Genomic DNA, 27424 nt, shown 5'->3' with positions numbered 1-27424 from the left:
ATTTATATTACACAATATTTACATGTACTTAAAAGTCTATTTTTATATTCATAAAATTTATATTAGAAATAGATATATTAAATATAAAAATAAAAGTATTCTAAAATGCAGTGCCTTGCGAAAAGTATTCATATCCCTAAATTTTTTTCATGGGCATGCCGACATGGCACTCTCAGGGTCAGTGAAACTCTGGGTTGTCACTGCCAATTCAGTCCTTGGTCATTTTCAATTCTATGAGCAGGAGTGCCCTAAGAACATGTGTTGAGGCATGTTGTTGTCATCATTGATGCCTCCAAGATGTGCTAGGGTGCTGTTTGGAACAGGCATGCAGCTTTGGGCTCCTGGACGGGACCTCGACTACAGTGGCACATCAGTTGCCTCGAGTTGCTAGCAATGCTGCCATTCTTTGTCAGTTTAGACTGTTGCTGCAGAGCAAGTATGTACTTGTCCAGACGTACAACACTGCAACAGTAGCTTACATCAACCTTCAAGACTTTGTACGCTTCTGTTGCGTGTCACAATTTGCCCGCCATCTCCTCCTCGAGTTGTTCAGCTCATTTGGAGTTGATTCGGGGTAGCCTAGGTAGAACTGTTTGCTTCCTGAGAGTCCTCCCACTGCCAGCTGTTCACAGACCCTGTGCAAGATCAGGGTGGACGAGGAGCAGGTCCTGTTGGTTGCGCCTTTTTTGCCCACCCAGACCTGGTTTGCCTACTTCATGCTCCTCACGACAGTCCCACCCTGGAGAATTCCATTAGCATGGTTCAAATAATACTTATCTGACTGCCAATGATACATTGCAGTGAATGAAGAGGAATCATATCAATCACAAGTGCAGTGTGGAGTACCTCAAGGCTCAGTACTAGGGCCATTACTCTTCACGCTTAACATGTTACCCTTGGGAGATATCATCAGGAAGCACGACGTTAGCTGTCACTGTTATGCTGATGGTACTTATGCTGATGATACTCTGAGGCCCAGAGAAACATACCAATTTGAAAAATGAACGGAATGCATATTTGATATAAAAACCTGGATGAGGAGAAATTTCTTACTGCTAAATTCTGAAAAAACAGATGTGTTAATTATCGGACCTAAAAACTCTGCATGTAATAACCTAGAACGCTGTCTAAGACTTGTCGGCCGCTCTGTCAATTCTTTGTCATCAGTTAGGAACCTAGGTGTGTTATTTGATAGCAATTTTTCCTTTAAAAGCCAAATTTCTAGCATTTGTAAACCTGCATTTTTCCATCTCAAAAATAAATCTTAATTATGACCTATGCTCTTAATGTCAAACGCAGAAACGTTAATTAATGTGTTCATGACCTCAAGGTTAGATTATTGTAATGCTTTATTGGGTGGTTGTTCTGCACAATTAGTAAACAAACTACAGTTAGTCCAGAATGCAGCAAGAGTTCTTACAAGAACCAGGAAGTGTGACCATATTAGCCCGGTCCTGTCAACACTGCACTGGCTCCCTATCAAACATCGTATAGATTTTAAAATCTTGCTTATTACTTATAACGCCCTGAATGGTTTAGCACCTCAGTATTTGAACAAGCTATTATTGCACTATATTCATCCATTGCTCCATTGTTCGGGAGGCAAACACACTCTGTCAGTTTAAATCTAGATTAATGACTCACCTCTTTATACTGTCTTACACATAACATACTAACACATTTCTAATATTCAAACCTGTTAAATTAGTTTTAGGCTGCATTAATTAGGAAAATCCAGAACCGGAAACACTTCCCATAACACACAATGCACTTTCTACATCTATAGAAGTATGGCATCTACGCTAATATTAGTCTGTTTCTGTTTTATTCCGAGGTCACCGTAGCCACCAGATCCAGTCTGTTTCCAGGTCAGATGGTCACTTGAACTGCCCACTTGGTTTTGTCTGGCCAGAGGAGAACTGGCCCCCCGACTGAACCTGGTTTCTCCCAAGGTTTTTCTCCATTCTGTCACCGATGGAGTTTTGGTTCCTTGACGCTATCGCCTCTGTCCTGCTTAGTTGGGGACATTTCATTTACAGCTTTTTCATTGACTTGATTGCACAGATACTATTTAAACTGAACTGAGCTGGATGATGACATAATTGGATTTGAACTGCCTTTTTGCTTTATTGGCACTCTACATTCCTCTTTAATGTTTTTTATTTGCTTTGTTTCAAACTATATTGTTAAAAGCACTATATAAATAATGTTGACTTGACTTGAATTCCATCAAGAGGGTTGGGGACCTGCAGGCATTCTCTGTCAACGAATAATGCCTTGAGTTTGGTGCAGCTGACTCTCACATCAAATTGAAAAACGTACTGTACCATGGTATAACAGTAATACTCACTCTCTCAAGAAAGTAACTCGTAGTCTTGAACGCAAATGGAGAAAAACTAACTTAGAAGTTTTTAGAATTGCTTGGAAAAACAGTATGTTCAGCTATAGACAGGCTCTAAAAACTGCTAGGGCAGAGCAAATACACAAACTCATTGAAAATAACCAAAAAAATCCAAGGTTTTTATTTAGCACAGTGGCTAAGTTAACAAATTACCAGACGCCACCTGATTTAAATATTCCACCAACGTTAAATAGTAATGACTTTATGAATTTCTTCACTGATAAAATAGATAACATTAGAAATACAATAGCGAATGTAGATTCTACAGCATCTAATATTTCAGTTTCATCCATCGCACCCAAAGATAAACTGCAGTGCTTTACAACCATAGGACAGGAAGAGCTAAATAAACATATCACTATATCTAAACCAACAACATGTTTATTAGATCCTGTACCCACTAAATTACTGACAGAGCTGTTACCTTTAGCCAAAGAACCGCTTCTCAATATCATAAACTCGTCGTTATCTTTAGGTCACGTCCCAAAACCATTCAAGCTGGTGGTTATCAAGCCTCTTATTAAGATACCAAAACTAGATCCTAGTGTACTGGCAAATTATAGGCCTATTTCAAATCTTCCATTTATGTATAAAACTTTAGAAAAAGTTGTGTCTGCTCAATTGAGCACCTTCCTGCATAAAAATGATCTGTATGAAAAATTTCAGTCAGGTTTTAGGCCCCACCATAGCACAGAAACTGCACTTGTTAAAATTACAAATGACCTGCTCCTTGCGTCAGACCAAGGCTGCATCTCATTTCTAGTCTTACTTGATCTTAGTGCTGCGTTTGACACCATAGATCATGACATATTCATAGATAGATTACAAAACTATACAGGTATTCAAGGGCAGGCTCTAAGATGGTTTAGATCCTACCTGTCCGATCGCTACCATTTTGTTCACTTAAATGGAGAGTCATCTCATTTATCATCAGTAAAATATGGAGTGCCACAAGGATCCGTCCTAGGTCCCCTTCTATTTTCAATATATATGTTGCCCCTTGGTAATATTATTAGAAAATACGGAATTAGCTTCCACTGTTATGCTGATGATACTCAGCTATATATCTCAACGAGACCAGATGAAACTTCCCAATTATCTAAGCTAACAGAGTGTGTTAAAAATGTAAAAGATTGGATGACAAATAATTTTCTCCAATTAAATTCGGATAAGACAGAGATACTAATTATTGGACCAAAAAACACTACACAGAATCTTGTAGATTACAATCTGCAACTAGACGGATGTACTGTTACTTCCTCTACAATCAGAAATCTGGGTGTTATATTAGACAGCAATTTGTCTTTTGAAAATCATATTTCCAATATTACAAAAACTGCATTCTTCCATCTTAGAAACATTGCCAAGCTACGAAACATGTTATCTGTTTCTGATGCAGTAAAGCTAGTTCATGCATTCATGACCTCTAGACTGGACTATTGTAATGCACTTCTAGGTGGTTGTCCTGCTTCATCAATAAACAAGCTACAGGTAGTCCAAAATGCAGCAGCTAGAGTCCTTACCAGGTCAAGAAAATATGATCATATTACCCCAATTTTACAGTCTCTGCACTGGCTACCTATTAAGTTCCGTATCAGCTACAAATGATCATTACTTACCTATAAGGCCCTAAATGGTTTAGCTCCTGTGTACCTAACTAGCCTTCTACCACGCTACAACCCATCACGCACCCTAAGGTCACAAAACACTGGACTTTTGGTCATTCCTAGGATAGCAAAGTCCACTAAAGGAGGTAGAGCTTTCTCACATTTGGCTCCCAAACTCTGGAATAGCCTTCCTGATAATGTTCGGGGTTCAGACACACTCTCTCTGTTTAAATCTAGATTAAAAACACATCTCTTTCGCCAAGCATTCGAATAATGTATCTTTTTAATTGTGAGTGTAGTTGCATCTGATCAAAGGTGCATTTTTATTCATTAACTTGGGTTAAACTAATTTTACTTTGTTGGATCAGCAGCTATGCAAATGATGTCTGTATTTTGTTTCTATGTTTCGCCACGGGATTTACATCCCGTGGTAACTAGGATTTAAACAAGCTCCAGTCTGGATCCAGAACACCTGAGAAGAGATGATGCTGACCCTCAGAGGACCTCAGATGATGCTAACCCTGAATCAACAAACAGAACTAACAATTATTGCTAAATGTGTGACTGAATCATATAATAACTTAATTAATAATACTGATAGTTCATCGTCTAGCTGACTACGTCTTGTATTATTATAATTTTTTTTATTTTTTCTAAAATCCTGTCAAATGTGCACAAACTACTAGCTACTACTAAATATTGTAGAAACATAATTTTCTGTAAAGTTGCTTTGTAACGATTTGTTTTGTAAAAAGCGCTATACAAATAAACTTGAAACTTGATTACCCTGAGACCCCAGCCTGGTTATATGCCCAAGGTTCCCACCACTCCCAGAACTACCTCCTCTCCTAGGTTCCCGAAACGGTCATCCATAAAATGTGTTGCTGTCTGTTGTAAGTAATCTTAAAGATTCCTAAAAGCATCTACTGTCGGAAGGCCAAATAAAGTGCTTTTGTTTTCTCCTAGATACACAGCATCTCCCTGACATGACTGTTTCAACACTAACTGTGTTACTGAAACCACGCCTTCTTACTTTGCGTGAACATTTGGGCGACATTACACAAATATTCTACACAATGACAGTGACATAGACATGTGGGGACATGTTTGAACAAGCTGTTTTTTTGATAAAGAATATCTCTTTGGGTTTGAGACTTTAGTCTTTGCAACTTCAGGGATCTTATCAATGCACAATCAGCTTGTAATACTCCAAAGAGAAAGGAAAACTTGAAATCACATCCTATGCCAATAACATTGACAAACCAACTGATTTTAACATTGATTCAATGGTTTTCACCTGTTCTCTTGCTTTCTGGGAATCTATGTATATAAGAACTAAAAACTACAATGGAGAGCAAGACTTTCAGCAAATAACCACAGTTTAATTTTCTTCCTCATCAAAACAAAATGTATATTAAGGTTAATTAAGGCAATTATTCTGAAAATTTTGCTTACTTTCTCCATTGCAGAAAGTAACGCATTGCCTTAAATGTGCATATGTATTCAGAATCCGTCTAAATTGTCTCTAGAATATTTCATTAAAATGGCAAAAAGATGTTTACTTTTTAGATTTCTAAATGAAACTGTAATATTGGCTTAACTGGGGAATAGTCATAGGGTCAATATGTTCACGACACTTGACTATATTACAATATTAATCTGAATTAATGTGCATCTAAATGAAGTTATTGATTCTGACCCTTGCCTTACTTGAATGACAACCCTCAAACGCACAAGACGAGCTGCTGAAAAACAGAGACTCCTCAGGAAGAGCCGCAGCAATGCGTCCTCCTCCCCTGCACTCAGACAGACAGTTTCTATTTATATATAAGCGTCTGATTATGCTGTGAGTCTGCAGCTCAGATGATATTACTTCTGCTCTCAGCACACGCCCCAGCATGCTTCACACCCACAACCAACCCTGGAAAAACACAAGAGACACTTGTCTTCCTTCTATTAGATTCTGTCTATCCTTGAAGTGCAGCGTTCAAAATATCAATTATGCCAGGGTCTGTAGTTTCTTTCCACAAATACTGTATTCAGATTTGTCCTCCGAAATCAATGCAGGTTACGTCATTTTTGTGTAACTATGGATGCATGCTGCTATTTTCACAATCAACCAGTCTGAGAAAGACTAACCAGTACTAAGAAAGTCTTGTATAAAAAGGCTGATCATGTGACTTCCATCTCACGTTTTATCTTTTGCATCTGAAGTTTTATCATGAATACAGCTTTTATAATAGCACAGGTAAGTACCAGAAAGGCACAGATACCATCACAAAACAGAACATGTACTGTCATTTAACTACTACTTTAAGAATTTCCATAAAAGCAGAGCAACTCTTAGCAATTGTGTCCGTGTATCTTTGGCACAATGAGCGTCTCTGAAGGTGTGATGTCACGCTGTTTGAGCAGTATGGCACGGTGACAGAAGGCTTGCCAATCTTCGCTGACCTTCCTCCCGTAGGGTACCTTCTGTCCACCATGCATACTGTATAAACACAGGAGAAATATCTGCCTGCTGCACAAACCTCCACAATAAACAAGAAAACATCTACTCTGTGCCTTAGGCCATATTTCAGTTTTGAAGAGTTTCATAACTGGGAATTCTGGCTCTCTCGGGTGAATATAGCTTTTTAATTAGGTTTAATAAAGCTACTGTGGTGAATACAGCACAATATATGCCTTTACAGGAGTGTGCTCTTTTTTTCTTTTCTTTCTAATTGGTTAAAAGGCATTTCCAGTCTCATTTTTTTTTTTCTTTAGCTTACTATAGAGAGATAACTACAAACCATCCACAGTAGGTTGATTCCTGTGAAAAGTATAACTGTTTTGGCTCTGAATCACTACATAAATATTATTGTTGAGTATCAGAAACACTGGCTCAAGCAATGGCATAAATTTGGGATGGGACTATAACTAATGCCATCCAAGATCAGTGGTGGTAAGTAACGAAGTAAAAATACTTTGCTACTTTACTTAATTTTTTTGGGGGATCTGTACTTTACTTGAGTATGTTTTATTTGCATCTACTTTCACTTTTACTCCACTACTTTATTAAAGACAAAGTTTACTTTTTACTCTGATACATTTCCCCATGCCCGCTTCAAGTATTTATTACACTGATTTTACAAACCAATGAAAAATTAGGTTTTCTTTTAAAAAAAAGAACGTGCCACTTTGCGAGTTCTTTGCCAACATACCCTCACGCAGCAGTTAGTTCGAGGTGGAAGATGACCGCTAAAATAGGTGATAGTGCAGCTCTTGCAGCCCGCAATGATCCTGAGATTCCCGACAGGGATCACCCATGGCCATATCTCAAGAATATGTTTGAATTCACTGAAGTCAAGGGAGATTCTTATTGGCTGAGATGTCTTCTTTGCCTGCCACGGGTGAATGAAATTTCAGTAGGGCTGTGCAAAAAATCGAATGCGATTTTCATGCTCATCTCATCAGTAACGCTCCTGTAAATACAGTAGTATATATTTCCAGCACATGCGTTCAGATCAGGGTTGCCAGGTTTTCACAACAAATCCTGACCAGTTGCTTCTCAAAACTAGTGCAAAACTAGCCAAAAACGCGTTTCCAGGAGGTTCCCTGATAAAAATTGCTTCCCCGGGTTAAAATATAAGTTTATTGGAAGGGTTGCCTTGGTAAAATTCAAATTTTAGGCGCTAAATATCAAGTTATTGGGATTGGGGTTTCTTCGACCGGCGGACATGAAAAACAACCACGGACTTGGCAACACTGGTTCAGGTGGAGCGGCAGTTACTACACAGAGCCGTAGTCCACCGACAATTAACACAAAATTACTTTCAAAATCGAGAAAATCGATTTTGTGTAGATTGTCAGTGAATTACGGCTCTGTGTAGTATATGCCAACCAGTGTTGCCAAGTCTGTGGTTGTTTTTCATGTCCACAGGTCGAAGCGACAATACCAATAACATGATATTTAGCCCCTAAAATGCGAATGACAGAATTTTCATTTTTGAGAGAACTAACTCTTTAAAGAGGTGGTCCTTCCTCATTGATATTCTGAAACAGTCTTACCTTGTATCTTGCACATCTTCTGTTTGATGCAGCTATGATGTTATGGAACATGTCTATTGAAAGTTCAATCCCTATACTGCGATAAGGTTCGTCATTGTCTCTTTTGATTGTAAATCTAACAAATTCTTAAGTATCTAATCTCATTTATTCAATTAAAACACTGCTTATCACTCCCAAAACAACTCATCTGCTTAATTATTGATATTTACAGTTAATTTGAATATTTACTTTTTACTTCCGGTACTTAAGTATGTTTTAAATCAGATACTTTTGTACTTTTACTCAAGTGATGTTTGAATGGAGGACTTTCTACTTTTACTGGAGTCATTTTTTATTTAGATACATATACTTTTACTTGAGTAAAACTTTTGAGTACTTTTACCACCCCTGTCCAAGATAAGGATGAGTTTTTGTTTCTTCATCAGACTTCAGAAATGTGTCATTCCATTACTTGATCAGCAATGGATGCTCTGCAGTGAATGGGTGCTTTCAGAGTCCAAACAGCTGATAAAAACATCCCAATAATATCTTTTGAAATCTTGATGCATTAGTTTCTGGAGTGCTGTGAATTACTTGTGCATTTTTGTGAGGTTTGTATCAGCTGTTTGGACTCATTTTGAGGGTAACCATTTACTGCAGAGCATTCATTGTTTAGACACTGATTTTATTTTCAGCTGAATTTCATTTTGGGGTGAACTATTTGTTTAAACTTTCAACATGTTTATGGCTAGCTATTTGAATAATAACACATCCAGCTTGGCTCAGACATTTAAAGAGAATCTATGGCACTTCTGAGCAGCGAGGGTCAGTGTATGTTCAGCTGGGTCATATTTTATGGTGAGATTTTTGTTTCTTTCTTGTCCACACTCCCACACTCACTAAAAATCTCTGATTTGTTCAGTTTCAGCATGTGCAGCAGAGCAGACCATCAAATGATTTACTCCGAGAGAGTGGAGGAAAGCATTGATTTTACTATTAAAACTATTTGCATCACACAGAGCATTAATAAATGTTTATTGTGAATCAGAATCTCCTGATAACTGAGGGCTTCATCAGAGTTAGCAGTGGCTCTGGTTTAAAAACGCGACATTAAATGATGGCCCAGTTTTGTTCTTAATCTTCCCCTCTGGGCGAGAGGTTTTGGTCAGGCTGCTCTGATAAGAGTGCAGAAGGAAAATCTCTGTGCGCTGTGTTAATGCAGCTGGGCTGAGAGCCAGTAAGAGATGACTTAATGGGGCTACATGTGACAAAAATCAATACAAAGAGGCAAGGAGTCCTTCATCCGGCCACTGCTGAGAAGCAAGTCAATGCTCTGCCAGCCCACTGTCAGCTAAATCCTTCAGTGATCTACATCTTATAACACATGTAGAGTACACTAGTGCTCAAAAGTTTGGGCTCAGTTAGATTCACTCTCTTTTTATAGTTTAAAATATATAGTATTAAAAGTACAAAAATGATATACATCAAAAATAACAAAAAACATTTAAAATCTTTCCAAACATTTATATTTCAAATAAATGCTGTTATTTTGAACTTTCTGCTCATCTGTGAATCATGATAATAATATTGTTTAAGGTTTCCACAACATATTTAGTAGCAAAACTGTTTTCAACATAATCGGATCATAATAATCAGAAATGTTTCTTGAGCAGCAAATCAGCATCTTAGAGTGATTTCTGAAGGATCATGTGACACTGAAGACTGAAGGAATGAAAATGAATGATTCAGCTTTGATCATTACTTATTTAAACAGATAATAACATAGAAAACAATCATATTAATTTGTAATAGTTTTTTTTTTCACAATATTACTGTTTTACTGTATTCTTGATCAGATGAAAACAGCCTTAGCTGTTTTACATTATAATTCTAGAATACTGTTTTCAAAACAGTCCAGCATCTGCAGCTCAGAGCATCTTTTCAAGTAGAAAAAAATTCAACGTTTATAAAAGAAGAAAAAAATAACACCCAGAGTCAAGTGCTTTTTTGACAGCTGACCATTGACAAGCGAGTAGCAAGTCATTTCCATATCAACAAAAACATCAAGTAGATAGAAAAAATGGAGAAGATAGATATATTTGCTACAGTATATTCGGAGCACAAGGAGTTGTATAATATGAGTACAAACTTTATCTAGTCTAAAATATACTAGTATAAAATATAAATATAGCTCCTGGACTAAACTGTTGTAAGCACCATACATGTTTCCTTCGCCGTTTAATGTTGCACACCCACAGACATCGTTGTGAACTGACATTCTCCTCCCCATTAACTTCAAAAGCCAACGCAAGAGCCAACTTTTACTCTTTCTGGACATTTCTGCAGCACACACTGGTCTACCGTTGCAGCTGTTATGGCAACAAAACACGCCCTCGGCTCCTATTTGCAACCAAAATGCTTTTTTTTTTTATTTTACTAAAAAGCACTCTTGTTATTTTTTTCTTGTCAAAAAAAGATGCAAGTGTGAATGCACCCTTATTGAGCAGAGACTGGCAAGAGATTTCTTTCAAAAACATTTAAAAAATCTTATTAACCCCAAATTAAATGCTAGTGTAAAATAAATATTAAATAATGATTTAGTGAATGTAATGAATATAGAAAGTCATATAGTCAGAGAGAGAGAGAGAGAGAGAGAGTATTATCTTTAAGTTAATTTTGTGTTGATTAGTTTATATAAAAAATTTTTTGAAGTTGAAAGCATAAAAAAAAAAGGCATCACAATATGCGACAAGTAAAAAAAAAACTGGTTTTATTCTAAATTCCAACTGGACAAGTTACATTCAAAGCTGTAAAACCGTAAATATACAAACCATTGCATAAGCTTTGCAATGTTTCCACTCCATATTTTATATGTTTATTGCTTCTTTCACATGAAGATCACTGATATGCAGTCAAACACACTCGGCACATCTGAATACAGTCACACTGGCGAGCTCCAGAGCTGAGCTCCTCACCTGTTGAACCAGTCGTCTGTGTAGCGTGGGTACGGGAACGGGTCGTTGCTGCTGAAGTCAAAGCTGGCTTCTGCGTTCTGAAACATCAACAAGAAATACAGCATCCGTCATCACCCGTCGCAGAGTTACCAATTTTGTGCCAATTATGTCAAAACAAACAATGAGCCTATTTCAATAATAAGCCATTCATTATTTTGATACCAACAGAATTTCTATTGTGCTCACACCCGTGTGTTTCCATTGCCCCTCATTAAGCATTCGACCAGCTATTCCTTAATTAACCATCCAGCCGCTCTCAGAGGTAATATATGTGAGCGCACCGGGAAACACGACACTAAAACCTAAATTATGTGAGGAACTTTATTCTGGCCTCACAGAGAGATAAGATACAAAAAAAGGTGATGACAAAATCTATTACCACAGTATGAGTCATTATGTCACAGTAATGGTGTATATAAGGATATGCATGCAAATTCAATCAACAAAAGTTAAGGCTTATTTGTATTTAATCTAGTAAATTCAAAATGTTTAATGCTATTTTAAGCAAACCACAAGATCATATTGTTCTTTTTATCAATTCAAAAGTTTTAATTTGTTTCCAAAAAGAAAAGAAAAGAAAAGATGACTAACTCCAAACTTTAGAACAGTAGTGTACAGTATATTGTTATAAATATTTCTATTTTGAATAAATGCTGTTCTTTTTAACTTTCTATTCATCAAAGAATCCTGAAAAAAGTATCAAGTCAAGACACCTTTATTTATACAGTGCTTTTAACAATACAGATTGTTTCAAAGCAGCTTTACAGTATTAAACAGGAAAAATAGTGTGTAATAATGCAAAATGACAATTTACTGTTAAAGTCAGTTCATCATTGATTCAGTGATGTCATTGTCCAGCTCAGTTCAGTTTAAATAGTATCTGTGCAATCAAGTTGACGATATCGCTGGAAAATAAGTGTATCACAGCTTCCAAAAAAATCTGGAGCAGCTCAACTGTTTCCAACATTGATAATAAATCAGCAATCAGAACGATTTCTGAAGGATCATGTGACACTGAAGACTGGAGTAATAAAGATGAAAATTCAGCTTTGCATTAAACAAATCAATTATATTTCAAAGTATATACATTGTGATATTTTTTAATTTCAACATACCATATTTTCCAGACTATAAGTCTTATAGTCTTATAGATCCTCTTTCTTTGATCCTCTGGATCAAACCAGAGGACTCTGCTACACCTGCAGCACTCTCCAATAATTTCTCATTTTCCCAATCCCCCCATTTGACTGGAAGAGGTGGAGGTACTGGTCTGCTCATCTCTAATTATTGGAAATTTAATCCTTTACCATCTTTTGTATCAACAGCTCCTTTGAATCTCATTCAGTTACTGTTACCTACCCTTTTAAAATATTTTTTTAGTTGTCTATCGACCCCCAGGACCACTGGGTAACTTTTTGGATGAATTAGATGTGTTGCTCTCAACCTTTTCTGAGGATGGTACTCCCCTAGTTATGCTTGGAGATTTCAACATTCATCTAGATAAACCTCTGTTTGCTGATTTCCACACTCTGCTTGCCTCTTTTGATCTCAACCGAGTGTCAACTACTGCTACTCACAAATCAGGCAACCATCCATCCATCCATCCATCATCTTCCGCTTATCCGGGGCCGGGTCGCGGGGGCAACAGTCTAAGCAGAGACGCCCAGACTTCCCTCTCCCTAGCCACTTCCTCCAGCTCTTCCGGGGGGACCCCGAGGCGTTCCCAGGCCAGCCGGGAGACATAGTCCCTCCAGCGTGTCCTAGGTCTTCCCCGGGGCCTCCTCCCGGTGAGACGTGCCTGGAACACCTCCCTGGGAAGGCGTCCAGGAGGCATCCGAAATAGATGCCCGAGCCACCTCAGCTGGCTCCTCTCGATGTGGAGGAGCAACGGCTCTACTCTGAGCTCCTCCCGAGTGACCGAGCTTCTCACCCTATCTCTAAGGGAGCGCCCAGCCACCCGACGGAGAAAGCTCATTTCGGCCGCCTGTATCCGGGATCTTGTCCTTTCGGTCATGACCCACAGCTCATGACCATAGGTGAGAGTAGGAACGTAGATTGACCGGTAAATCGAGAGCTTTGCCTTACAGCTCAGCTCCTTCTTCACCACGACAGACCGGTACAGCGACCGCATTACTGCAGAAGCTGCACCGATCCGTCTGTCAATCTCACGTTCCATCCTTCCCTCACTCGTGAACAAGACTCCAAGATACCTGAACTCCTCCACTTGAGGCAGGAACTCTCCACCAACCTGAAGTGGGCAATCCACCCTTTTCCGACTGAGAACCATGGCCTCGGACTTGGAGGTGCTGATTCTCATCCCAGCCGATTCACACTCGGCTGCAAACCGTCCCAATGCACACTGAAGGTCCTGGTCTGAGGATGCCAACACGACAACATCATCCGCAAAAAGCAGCGACGAAATCGTATGGTCCCCAAACCGGACACTCTCCGGCCCTTGGCTGCGCCTAGAAATTCTGTCCATAAAAATTATGAACAGAACCGGTGACAAAGGGCAGCCCTGCCGGAGTCCAACATGCACCGAGAACAGGTCTGACTTACTGCCGGCAATGCGAACCAAGCTCTTGCTCCGGTCGTACAGGGACCGAACAGCCCTAAGTAGGGAGCCACCGACCCCATACTCCCGGAGCACCCTCCACAGGATGTCGCGAGGAACACGGTCGAATGCCTTCTCCAAGTCCACAAAACACATGTGGACTGGTTGGGCAAACTCCCATGAACCCTCCAGCACCCTGGAAAGGGTATAGAGCTGGTCCAGTGTTCCACGACCGGGACGAAAACCACACTGTTCCTCCTGGATCCGAGGTTCCACTATCGGCCGAATTCTCCTCTCCAGTACCCTGGCATAGACTTTTCCAGGGAGGCTGAGAAGTGTGATCCCCCTATAGTTGGAACACACTCTCCGGTCCCCCTTCTTGAAAAGAGGGACCACCACCCCGGTCTGCCAGTCCAGAGGTACTGTCCCCAACCGCCATGCGATGTTGCAGAGGCGTGCCAGCCAAGACAGCCCCACAACATCCAGAGACTTGAGGTACTCGGGGCGGATCTCGTCCACCCCCGGTGCCTTGCCACCGAGGAGCTTTTTAACTACCTCGATGACTTCAGCCCGGGTGATGGACGAGTGCCCCTCCGAGTCCCCAGCCACTGCTTCCTCAACGGAACACAAGTCGGTGGGATTGAGAAGATCCTCGAAGTATTCCTTCCACCGCCCGACGATATCCCCAGTTGAGGTCAACAGGTGCCCATCTCTACTGTAAACAGTGTTGGTAGGGCACTGCTTCCCCCTCCTGAGGCGTCGAACAGTTTGCCAGAATCTCTTCGAGGCCAACCGATAGTCCTTCTCCATGGCCTCACCGAACTCCTCCCAGGCCCGAGTTTTTGCCTCCACGACTACCCGGGCTGCAGTCCGCTTGGCCTGCCGGTACCCGTCAGCTGCCTCCGGAGTCCCACAAGCCATCCAGGCCCGATAGGACTCCTTCTTCAGCTTGACAGCATCCCTTACTTCCGGTGTCCACCACCGGGTTCGGGGATTGCCGCCTCGACAGGCACCGGAGACCTTACGGCCACAGCTCCGAGCAGCCGCAGCGACAATGGAGGTGGAGAACATGGTCCACTCGGACTCAATATCTCCAGACTCCCTCGGGATCCGGTCGAAGCTCTGCCGGAGGTGGGAGTTGAAGATCTCTCTGACAGGGGGCTCGGCCAAACGTTCCCAACAGACCCTCACAGTACGTTTGGGTCTGCCGAGTCTGTCCAGCTTCCTCCCCCGCCATCGGATCCAACTCACCACCAGGTGGTGATCAGTTGACAGCTCCGCCCCTCTCTTCACCCGAGTGTCCAAGACATATGACCGAAGGTCTGATGACACGACCACAAAGTCGATCATCGACCTCCGGCCAAGGGTGTCCTGGTGCCACGTGCACTGGTGGACACCCTTATGCTTGAACATGGTGTTCGTTATGGACAAACCGTGGTTAGCACAGAAATCCAATAACAGAACACCGCTCGGATTCAGGTCAGGGGGGCCGTTCCTCCCAATCACGCCCCTCCAGGTGTCACTGTCACTGCCCACGTGAGCGTTGAAGTCCCCCAGTAGAACTACGGAGTCTCCAGTTGGAGCACTTTCCAGCACCCCTCCCAGAGACTCCAAGAAGGCCGGGTAGTCCGCACTGCCGTTCGGCCCGTAGGCACAAACGACAGTGAGAGACCTATCCCCGACTCGAAGGCGCAGGGAAGCGACCCTCTCGTTCACCGGGGTAAACTCCAACACATGGCGGCTGAGCTGGGGGGCTATTAGCAAACCCACTCCTGCCCTCCGCCTCTCACCATGGGCAACTCCAGAGTGGTAGAGAGTCCAGCCTCTCTCAAGAAGTGTGGTTCCAGAGCCCAAGCTGTGCGTTGAGGTGAGCCCGACTATCTCTAGTCGGTACCTCTCGACCTCCCGCACAAGCTCAGGCTCCTTCCCCGCCAACGAGGTGACATTCCACGTCCCTAAAGCCAGATTCCGTGTCCAGAGATCGGGTCGTCGGGGGTCTCGCCTTCGACTGTCGCCCGATCCTCTATGCACCGGCCCCTTACGCTCCCTCCTGCAGGTGGTGAGCCCACAGGAGGGCGGCCCCACGTCACTCCTTCGGGCTAAGCCCGGCCGGACCCCATGGGGGAAGGCCCGGCCACCAGGCGCTCGCATACGGGCCCCAACCCCGGGCCTGGCTCCAGGGTGGGGCCCCGGCTGCGCCATGCCGGGCGACGTCACGGTCCTTGATTTTAAATCTGCCATAAGGGGTTTTATGAACTGTTCTTAGTCTGGCCCGTCACCAAGGACCTGTTTGCCTTGGGAGACCCTACCAGGAGCATATAGCCCCAGACAACATAGCTCCCAGGATCATTCGGGTACTCAAACCTCTCCACCACGATAAGGTGACAGTTCAAGGAGAGGCAACCAACTGGACCTTATTTATACACGAAAATGCTCTACTGATCATGTTCTGGTTACTGCACTGCACACGTCGGATCACTTCCTTCTCACTCTTAACCTCAACATGGTCCCTGACACATCACTTACCCCTCCACATGTCATCTTTCGACGTAACCTATGCACACTTTCACCCTCCCGGCTAGCTGCAATGGTTTCATCTTCACTTCCTTCCCCTAAACTGTTTGCATCTTTGGACACGAACAGTGCCACTGATACTCTCTGCTCAACTCTTACATCTTGTTTAGACACTGTTTGCCCCTTATCTTCCAGGCCAGCCCGTAACACCCCTTCTGTCCCTTGGTTATCTGATGTTCTACACGAACACCGTTCTAAGCTTAGAGCTTCTGAAAGGGTGTGGCGCAAGTCCAAAAATACTACTGATCTTATTGTGTATCAGTCACTCCTATCTTCTTTCTCTGCTAATGTCTCCTCTGCTAAAATGACATACTACCATAACAAAATTAACAATTCATCTAACTCTCGCATGCTTTTTAAAACATTTCCCTCACTTCTTTGTCCTGCTCCATCTCCTGCTTCATCTCTAATAGCTGACGACTTTGCAACGTTTTTCATTAATAAAATTAAACACATTAGTGTACAATTTTCCACACCACAATCAGTCAAGCTCATATCACCAGCAAACATACACTCGTTTACATCCTTCTCTTCACTCTCTGAGGCAGAAGTCTCAAAATTCATCCTTTCTAATTACCCTACAACTTTCACGCTTGATCCTATTCCATCTCATCTCCTTCAAGCCATTTCTCCTGAAGTTGTACCTGCACTCACTCACATCATCAACACTTCCCTCCACACTGGTGTTTTTTCATCATCATTTAGACATTGTATAACTCCACTACTTAAGAAACCCAACCTCAACCCATCTCTTTTAGAGAACTACAGACCAGTTTCCCTTCTTCCTTTTATTGCAAAAACACTTGAACGAGCTGTGTTCAAACAAGTCTCTACATTTCTCACACACAACAATCTCCTTGACAGCAACCAATCTGGCTTCAGAAGTGGACTTTCAACTGAGACGGCCTTGCTCTCAGTTATTGAAGCTCTAAGACTGGCAAGAGCAGAATCCAAATCTTCAGTACTTATATTGCTTGATCTGTCCGCTGCTTTTGACACGGTTAACCACCAGATCCTCCTATCAACACTACTGGCAAATGGCATCTCAGGAACCACAAATGAACTTCAAATGGTTTGAGTCTTGCCTATCAGATAGATCCTTCAAAGTATCTTGGAGAGGTGAGGTGTCCAAGTCACAACATCTAACTACTGGGGTGCCTCAGGGCTCAGTTCTTGGACCACTTCTCTTCTCTGTCTACATGGCATCATTAGGTTCTGTCATTCAGAAACATGTCTTTTCATACCACTGCTATGGCGATGACACTCAACTCTACCTCTCATTCCATCCTGATGATCCGACGGTAGCTGCTCACATCTCAGCTTGTCTAACTGACATTTCTTCCTGGATGATGGACCATCACCTTCAACTCAATCTTGCCAAGACAGAACTGCTTTTGATTCCAGCAAACCCATCGTTCCATCACAATTTCACCATCAATTTAGGCACATCAACCATAACTCTTAACTTGGAGTTATTATTGATGATCAGCTGACTTTCTCAGACCACATTGCTAAAACTGTCAGATCCTGCAGATTTGCTTTATTCAACATCAAGAAGATCAAGCCGTTTCTTTGGGAACATGCTGCACAACTCCTTGTTCAAGCTCTTGTTCTGTCCAGGCTGGACTATTGCAATGCCCTCTTGGCAGGTCTTCCAATCAGTTCTATCAAACCTTTACAATTAATTCAGAACGCGGCAGCAAGATAAATTTTTAATGAGCCAAAAAGAATACACGTCACACCTCCAATTTGCACTGGCTTCAAATAGCTGCTCGCATAAAATTCAAGGCATTGATGTTTGCCTACAAAACTACCACTGGCTCTGCACCCATTTACCTAAATTTGTTACTTCAGACTTATGTGCCCTCTAGAAACTTGCGTTCTGCAAGTGAACGTCGTTTGATTGTGCCATCCCAAAGAAGCACAAAGTCACTTTTACAGACTTTTAAATTAAATGTTCCCTTCTGGTGGAATAACCAGCCCAACTCAATCCGAGCAGCTGAGTCCTTAGCCATCTTCAAGAATCGGCTTAAAACACATCTCTTCCATCTTTATTTGACCCTCTAACTTTAACACTCAATATTCTAATTCTATTTTTTTTTAAATCTAACTACCTTTCTAATCTTTTTGTATTCTATTTTCTTTTCATTATGCAATTGTATATGTACTGTATGTGTGTGTGTATGTGCAAAGACCTCTAACTAGCTTGCTCTATTCTTTTTTTTTTATTCTATCGGTTTTCTTTTTATTTATTATATTATTTAAAATCCCATGCTACGTGTACTGTGTTAACCTAACTGAGACTTGTTATTCTTTTATTTTTTATTCTATCGGTTTTCTTTTTATTTATTATATTATTTAAAATCCCATGCTACATGTACTGTGTTAACCTAACTGAGACTTGTTATAGCACTTACATATCATTGCTTTTTTGTTGTTGTTTTTTGATTGCTTCCGCTGTCATCATCTGTAAGTCGCTTTGGATAAAAGCGTCTGCTAAATGAATAAATGTAAATGTAAATGTAATAAGTCACACTTTTTTTCATAGTTTGGCTGGTCCTGCGACTTATAGTCAGGTGCGACTTATTTATCAAAATTAATTTGACATGAACCGAGAGAAATGAACCAAGAGAAAACAATACCGTCTCCTGCCTCTCGTGGCTGTAGACGGTAATGTTTTCTCTTGGTTCTAAATAAATGCGACTTATTGTCCAGTGCGACTTATATATGTTTTTTTCCTCCTCATGGCGCATTTTTGGACTGATGCGACTTATACTCAGGTGCGACTTATACTTTTTTTTTTTCTATGAGCATAAGAAACCTATTCAATTACATTAAAAAATCTTACTGATCCCAAATTTTTAACAGCATATATAGCCTATAGGTATGCAAAAACTTTGCATTTCTCTGAATCTCATCACATTTGTGTGTAAATGTGTGTTCTGATAGCCGTTTACATATATCTACCACCGTATAAAAGAGGAGAAATCTCTATCTTCACAGAAAATATAACCCAGCCCTAAACAGAGGAAAGATGCTCTCATAAACTCAGCCAGTGAAATCCCCTTCAGAGCAGATCCAGCAGAAACCTCTGGAGAACCTTCCCCTCTCTCACTCATCAGCGCCCGCTTGCGCCGTCGCTCTGGTCTAAACATCTTTTCTCAGCATGGTCCGGGCCACCATATGCTCTTTCATTATCTGGAGCATGCATTACCCGAAGAGCCCAGAGCACACCCTTCCTTAGGCCAGAGTCGGATGCAGTCTGTCATTTACTCCTTAGGAATGCCTTTCGCTCCCGAGGCCTGGCTGGATAACGAGTTTGGGAAGACAGAATGGAGTTCATACCACTGGTCTAGAGATGATACTGATCATGAATGCTAGACACTCAAAATGAGATCCACTTTTATAAAGTTAACAACATGCCTGACAATGTAAGCTTTCACATCAGTAAAACAGCAATTATGATAGATATTGCACACCTAGCCGGATTTCTTCTGCCAGTTAGTCGGTTCAAACTCTGCCTGTTTTTACAGTCCAATAAAAGCCTGATTTCAGATCCGCCTCTATCCAATCAACAACTGATCTACATAACCAAGTCCCACACTACACTGTTTTTTTCAATATTTAGTTTCACTCAATGGTAGGCCACAATATAGAAGAAGAGATCTGTCTCTACTTCCATTTCATTGGGACTCATGACCATTAATACAAATACGAATTATTTTCATTTCCAATTGTTTTCTTTTTTCTAGTGTTTCTGCTTCGGTGTTCCATAGAAAAAAGAACACTGAAAAGGTTTAAAATATACATTTTAATGGTTGTGAGACCTGTTCAATTAAAAAAAAAAAACACAAGACATTAGAGCACTGCCAGCAATGACACTGCCACACAAAAAAAAAAAAGATAGAGAGAGAGAGAGAAGCCAATTTCTTGAGTGAGTCAGCGTTGAGAGAAAGTAGAGCATGATAATGGCCAGTGGTCCCCAAGCGAACGGCCCCCGGAGACCCTGCACACAGCCAGAGCACAAGAACGAATGGCAAATCGGTTTGCTGTGCTTTACAGCAGCGTGTCTTTCTCTGTAATCCATCACAACATAATCAGGACATTCACATCCAGCCGTTCATCTGCTCTCTGCTGCCCAGGAGAGTTCATTAATGGAGAGCAAGACCAAAACATGAAACCACATCGGCGCCTCCAAATGCCACCAAAGATACAGATATTCTGAATATGCAGTGTTTACATACATCTTCAGCAGTTATTTGGCTGAAAAATATAACTTAGTACTGCAAAATTATACCCAATAAATGGTATCACTCTTAGGGAGTTTATAAACCGTTAAAAGGAAAATGGAGGGCCTAAAACCTCTTGTAGCAGAGTAAATATCTGTGAGGTCAAAGTTGAAACCGCTCTGAGGACCTCATGAGTGTATGACAGCATTTTAATCACCATGGAAACTGAACAACATCGAGGAAAGCAGTCGCATGTTGAAAGAAGCAGCGCTCTGTTCTTTGGCAAGTCTCCATTCGTCTGCTGTCTGGAGACTGCAGTTAGTGAGCGATGAATTAAATCCAGTCCCCTGTCAAAAATCCTTCAATTGATTATGCTAATTCACTCCTCATCCCACATGAGTCCTTATTAAGCAAATTATCCCGAATCAATTTTTAACCCCATACATTTCAGCCACACGCAAACACAAACGTTTACATGCCGTCTTTCTGCAAGTATAACTCTACAAAAAAAAATAAAAACTGTGGTTGTGGCGAGGAAAGTCTGGGAGGAATTGGTGCAACATAAAGCAGTATCAGGGGAGGACATGCTGAGTTACTGCTGGAGACGTGAGCATCATCCCCCACCGCTGCCGAAGCCAGGCTATTTTTGGGTTAAAACTCATCTGTGGTGCTCCTGCGGCTCACAGAGCTCAGCGGGTCTCAAAACAATAATGGCTCTTTTCCACTGGCAGATATCTAGCACGTTTCATTTGTGAAATATTCTTCAAGGATGCAATTCTGCTTCCAACTCTTATTTTGATTCCATCATGATTACTTTCAGTGGTTTGGAAGTTCCTCATTAAATACTGCATATACTAAATTAGAAATCTACACAGAAACATGTTTATCGTTACATAAACAGAACACTTTCCATATCTTTCACTGGTCAACCAAACATATAGTTGTGGCCAATCTCACACTATTGGCTGAGTCAGTTTTGATGGTTTTGAACAAAGATATAGACTCAAAGTAGTCAGTGGTTCATGAATTGGACTAAACTGGTTGTGCCATATGTTTGTTGTTGCGTGCAGCCACCGAGGACAACACAAAAGAAACATGCATTAACTATTCATAGACTTTGTGGCACAAAATCACTCTTTCTCATCTCATACAATTCAGTCTAACAAGCTCACAACTCTAAACATCATAACTAAATCATTACTGTTTTTGACATGACACTGCCCTCAATATAAGTGCAGGAAAAGCTTATATTGAATTTAAAGTATTTTAGCATTTCCACATCAATAAAAGTCATAGCTGACTGACAGAAGCATGTTTTCAGAGACAAAAGGTAAAGTAAAGACAGACATAAATGTGCTATATTTTTTTTTTGATGAGTGGCAGCATAAGATATATATAAGAATAAGATAACTCCACCATTAGCTGCATATTTAATCACACACAGCATGCAAATGTGTCATCTGTTTGAGAAAAAGAAAGCCTGTCTCTGCGACACGTTTTGAACAGGGATCATTGCCATATGCTGGATTTGATCCACTGTGTACTGCTTCATAAGCCACATGAACATTAAACATTTATTAGGTTGTGAATCGCAAAATGATGCCTTCTATTGCTCTTGCTTAGTGATCAACGTTAAACTTAAACAGCCAGTTGGGAAATCTGCCACAAGCCAAGATCTAGACATGTAAGAGGACAACTCAAGAACACAGGTGCTGAGGGGGTGCAAGATCGTTGACAGGGGGAGCTGGGCAAATAATAGTAAATATAACCAAAAAAGCTTATTATTATTATTATTATTATTATTTTATACAAGTAATAAAATAAATATAAGGAAAACTAGCCAACTCGGTTTTGTCATATTCTCTTATTAATTAAATGTCATATTAATTATGTAGACCATATGTACAGTAAAGGCAAATTTCTGTTAAAGACACGTCCATGTGGAGATGGCAACTCAGCGTTGACATTCGGTAACTTCATTTTAGCAGCCGACACTGACTGAGGAAGCATGGGTTTATTAATAAATAATTCAAATATCTTCTTTTTCTCAGACACATTCGTAATCATTTTGAAGGTGCTTTGAGGCTTAATGCACGAGCTTGAGCGCAGAAGAGGCTTTAATATTTAAGGATGGTTTATATATTATTATATTGCTCACTTTAATATAACATGCTACTAGCTGACTAGTACAATCTTTAGTGTGGGGCAGGCTTACTTAGCACAAGGATTTTTAAAATAAACTTCTATAATTACGAAAAGTTTGACAGCTGCAAATCATAATTCATTGCACATAAGTTATGTATGCATAATGTGTTAAATGTTTTTTGTTAAGGTTTTTTTTTTTTTCTTATCAGCTTATTTATTAAATACAATAGGCTACATCCTGTATATAATTAATTCCATGAAGAAAAAAAAAAATCTGTGGGGTGCTATGGGGGAGCTTTTGTCTTTCTTCACTTGCTAGCACCTCCTTAGAACCGCTCATGCATATGAGTCATTAAATATCATGTTAACTGTGTATATGATAATAACATTTTTGTTGTGAATCCAGTACTCCACTCCTCCCTTATTTTTCCTTTGCACTGCATCTTCCACAATGGCAAGCAAACTACACTTGCTGTAATCTAGTGCACTACTTTACCCACACTCATTTGGTCAAGCTCCATAAGTAGACCTCACTTCCTTCCTTTTGTAATTGAATTGAATGCACACCCAACCTTTGAATCCTTTCCAAAGGATGCATGAATGGCATCCTGTCAAATGAAATGTTCATCAAAGAGAGCAAAAGACTGGTGTTTATCCCATTTTATAATCAGACATGCAACCATGTTTCTAAAATTCCCAATGAACTTCTAATTCTATTAATATCAAATATTTTTGCTGAACATTCAATAAAATGGATTATTTATTAAATAACCACATGGTAATACCTATATATGGATAATTCACAGATTCTCTGAGCAATACTTCACTGCATTGATATTATACCTTCCTGCTCAGCACTGGATATCTGTCCACCCATCCAACAAAGCTACTTCAAATCATATTAAACATGTGAATCTAATGAGGGAGAAAAAAACACTTACGTAATTTGAGGCGAGATCTGGATGTAGGTAATCAATACCTGCAAGGTAATGGCAAAAGGACACATTACTGGACGTTTAATGTTTACATTATTGCACATTATCAAGCCTTTAAGTGTTAATAACTAATCTCTGGCAGCCAGAATTGACCCACCGTCGTCCATGATGGCGATGGTAACACCTTTGCCAGTGAAGCCCATGTTCCAGGCTTCTGCCACATTGAGATCCAGCCCTGGGGTCCCGTCCGCTTGGCCCGTATTTATCTAATCAAACAACACCAAAGCGTCACACCAGCTGAGCATCCACCGCATAGAAAATTAGATGTTATGAGGGAGGTGGTACAGGAGGGAAAATAAATGTCACGCAGATATTACACTTCGCTGAAACCCTGCTGTGCAGCGTTTATAGCTTACAAACTAAATTAAAGACCGTTCTCTCTGGCAAAACAGACAGGGATGCCTGTCACGATAAGCCTTGGAGAAATAAGGAAGATATCAGCGTGATTTGACATTGAGGAAAATGGTTTAAATGAGGAGTATCAGTGATTCCAGCTAATCCAATGCAGTCGCTTCCAATGCTAAAGGTCAAATCAAATGAAGACATTACAAGCTGTAATTACTCACAAGATACCACTGCTTGGTGAAAAGCGGGTCACTCATGTTGATGTCAATGTTACTGATTTCTCTGTAGCCCCTCTTTTGACGGCCAAAACCCTCCTGTGGAAACACATTTTTCACCTGAAAAACAAAGCAAGGAAACTTTCATTAGATTTCAGCCTTGCAGTCTCACATATCTGTGCTTGAATACCAAGTTTTAATCAACAAATACCATACTAAGCATGCAGCAAAGTACATTTGGAAGAAGGCACACATCTGTGCATTTTCTTGCTTTTTTCATTGATTTTTTTTGTTTTTTTTTTTTTGATAGATTTTGTTTAAGGCAGTTGTAACTGATAAATATCATCACACATCTCCGGTTGATTGTTTACATTATGAATTGCAAATAAATAATTATCTAATTAAATATGCATTAATTAGCATGCATTGTAGATATCTGAAGATTTGATGAAGCCAGGTTCATACCTCTTGTTTATTTTTTTTGACATATTAAAGGTTTTTACAAAGGGGATTTTGGATTTCTCTTTCCATCACCCTATGAATCAGAAAAAAAGTTCACCATGTTTTTAAGAATATAAAATGTTACATATAATCAGATTAATTAAATGTTACATATAATCAGATATTTATGATGATTGATTTATGATAAGAATGATATATGAACAATCCCCTCTGTAAAAGCCTTCAGAATTTAGATTGGAATTAAACACTACAATTTGGTGTATGAAAGTGTTGGAGGTAAAATGGAGGAAAAACTATTTTTTTTATATGTACTTTCTTGTCTTTAAACATTCTTTTAATTATTATTAATTAGGTTTAATTTAGACCCCAGTCGATTGGAAAAGTCTGCTGAGAACACCAGCATCAAAAACACAACATCGCCTAGTGATCAGCCATCAGCCGAGCACAGCACTGAGTGCAGGTTACTCATGGCTCGATGGCTGTCCTTTAAAGTAGCTTCACAGCATGACCTTTGACCTCAGCAGCAGCCCTTCACTGTAAACATGACATCAGCTATTCCTCACAGACAACGAAACTCTCACACGCTGGCTCCAGATAACAGATCAAACTCTGCACTCACATTCAAAGAGCGCTTTGATGGCGGCACAAACCAAAATACTTCCATCAAACGGGCATTTTATTTTTCACAGCCATTTTGATTATTCATTTACATGTTGATCTTAGTTGCAGTGTAAACAGACTAGAGAACACTTTTATTATGTGGAGGGTAGGGATGAACTCAGTAGCAGACGGGAAGTACAACACAACGGTTTATTAAATACAAAAAGGGGAAAAACAAAACCCACGAGGGGGAAAACAATGACAAGGGCAGTGACTAAACAACTAAACAAGACTGGGTAGACAAGATAAACAAAGACTCTAAACACTAACTACAAACAAACACTCACAATTATACAAAGACTTCTTAAAGGGGTTACAAGGATACAATATCTCACGAGGCTGACATGTAGAAACACATATGAGGAAACAATGCACCGACAAAAGACAGAGCACACTAGGGGATCTAAATAGGAGAACTAATTAAGACACAACAGGTGGCACAGATAAGGCAATCACGACAAAACTAGGATAACAGGGGGGCGGGGCAAAGGGACGAGACAACACAAGCACATTGCCCAAAGACAAGGCCATGTGCTTGTACACAAAACACGGGTCTGTCATGATCCTGCCTCAAGACTAGAGGAAAGTCAGGACATGGAGGCAGAATCATGACAATTTTATTGCTGATTGGTCAATACGGCATTATAGGTGCATTAAAATATATAATGCACAGTAATTCATGCACAGCATCGCAGAGACCAAATATAACTTTTGTTTTCATACTGTATATTCTAGTGTAAGGAAGAAATATACACGGTTACTAACATAACCTCGGTTCCCTTAGATACAGAACAAGTACTACATCGTATGACGTTTAGGCTAGAAACTACAGGGAAAAGTACCTTTTCTCAGATTTCTGAAGCCTTTTTAAATCACACAGTGAAACTGCACAATCATTGGTTTATGGAGCTCAATAAAAATGAACCAATGGTGAGCGAGCCCAGCTGTATAGGCGGCAATCTCACCCAGGAAAACTGTTTTAATTTGACTGCAGCGACGATGCAAGGAGTCCTTTCAAATAGAACGGCAAAGTACGCAGTACTCATGCAGTACTCAGTACTCGCACAGTCACACATCCTCCTCACTTACACTCAGCACTGGTGCCCCACAGGGATGTGTACTCAGTCCTCTCATGTACTCCCTGTTCACTTATGACTGCCCTGTTAAGAACAGCTCCAACATCATCATCCTCAAATTTGCTGAATATACAACTATCCTAGGGCTCATCACTAATGGTGATGTGACATCTTACAGAGATGAGGTTAATGCACTCACAGCATGGTGTGATAACAATCTCTCTCCAAACGTCAGCAAGACCAAGGAGATGATCGTGGACTGCAGGAAGTCACAGAGAGAGGGTCGCGGTCCCATTCACATCAATGGAGAGATAGGAGAGACAGTTAAGAGCTACAAGTTCCTTGGCATTCATATCTCTGAGGACCTTTCCTGAAGCCTACACCCAGAGACCATAGTTAAAACAGCCCATCAGCATCTCTACTTCCTGCGGAGACTGAAGAGGTTTGGCGTCTCCTCTAACATCATGTCAAACTTCTACCACTGCACTATAGAGAGCATTCTGACCGGCTGCATCACTGTATGGTATGGCAGCTGCTCTTCTTTGGACCGAAAAGCACTTCAGCAAGTGGTGAGAACAGCAGAGCTCATCATTGGACAAACTCCCAGCCTTACAGGACATCTATCAGACTCGCTGCTTGAGAAAGGCTCGCTTCATCATCAAGGACCGCACCCACCCTGCTCATCACCTGTTTGCCACACTGCCATCTGGCAGATGCTTATGATCCATCTGATCACGGACAACCAGACTGAAGAACAGCTTCTATCTTCAAGCCATCAGACTACTTAACAATCAGCTGTCCTCCATCTAAAAACTGGAATACATGCTACTCGAAGCTACAGGGAGTCAGAAATCAGCCTGATATCCAATAACAGGTATTGAAAGCCGACCATTTAAGGCTATGGAGATGGCTCGTGGACAGAGCTCTCTCCTGTGATATGGTGTTCTTGACGCTCTCTGGGAGGCCTGTAGGCTTCTGTCGAGAGGCCATACATGGAGTTCCCACAGCTTGGATCTGGGATGCCATATTGTTACGTTTGCTTGAGATAGGAGGTCCCATCTCAAGGGAATCGGCCATGGCTCCGTTAGCTACAGCTGCAACAGATCTGAGAACCATGG

At 40.8% G+C, this 27424-nt stretch overlaps 1 protein-coding gene across 1 annotated transcript in view; it reads right to left on the bottom strand.

The window, feature by feature from the left end:
* The window catches only part of LOC113057406 (neuroendocrine convertase 2), a 65791-nt gene that overhangs the window by 30689 nt on the left and 7678 nt on the right, over positions 1-27424 (bottom strand). Inside the window, exons 3-6 of the mRNA XM_026224785.1 lie at positions 24115-24228; positions 23646-23754; positions 23495-23532; positions 11013-11089 (exon numbers count right to left, since the gene is read on the bottom strand). Coding sequence (XP_026080570.1) covers positions 11013-11089; positions 23495-23532; positions 23646-23754; positions 24115-24228 — 338 coding nt within the window. The remainder of the gene's footprint in view (positions 1-11012; positions 11090-23494; positions 23533-23645; positions 23755-24114; positions 24229-27424) is intronic.

Source organism: Carassius auratus, chromosome 38 (genome assembly GCF_003368295.1).
Source record: "Carassius auratus strain Wakin chromosome 38, ASM336829v1, whole genome shotgun sequence".
Lineage (NCBI taxonomy): Eukaryota > Metazoa > Chordata > Actinopteri > Cypriniformes > Cyprinidae > Carassius > Carassius auratus.
Note: the sequence above shows the minus strand (reverse complement) of the source record. Positions and strands in the feature narration are given on the sequence as shown.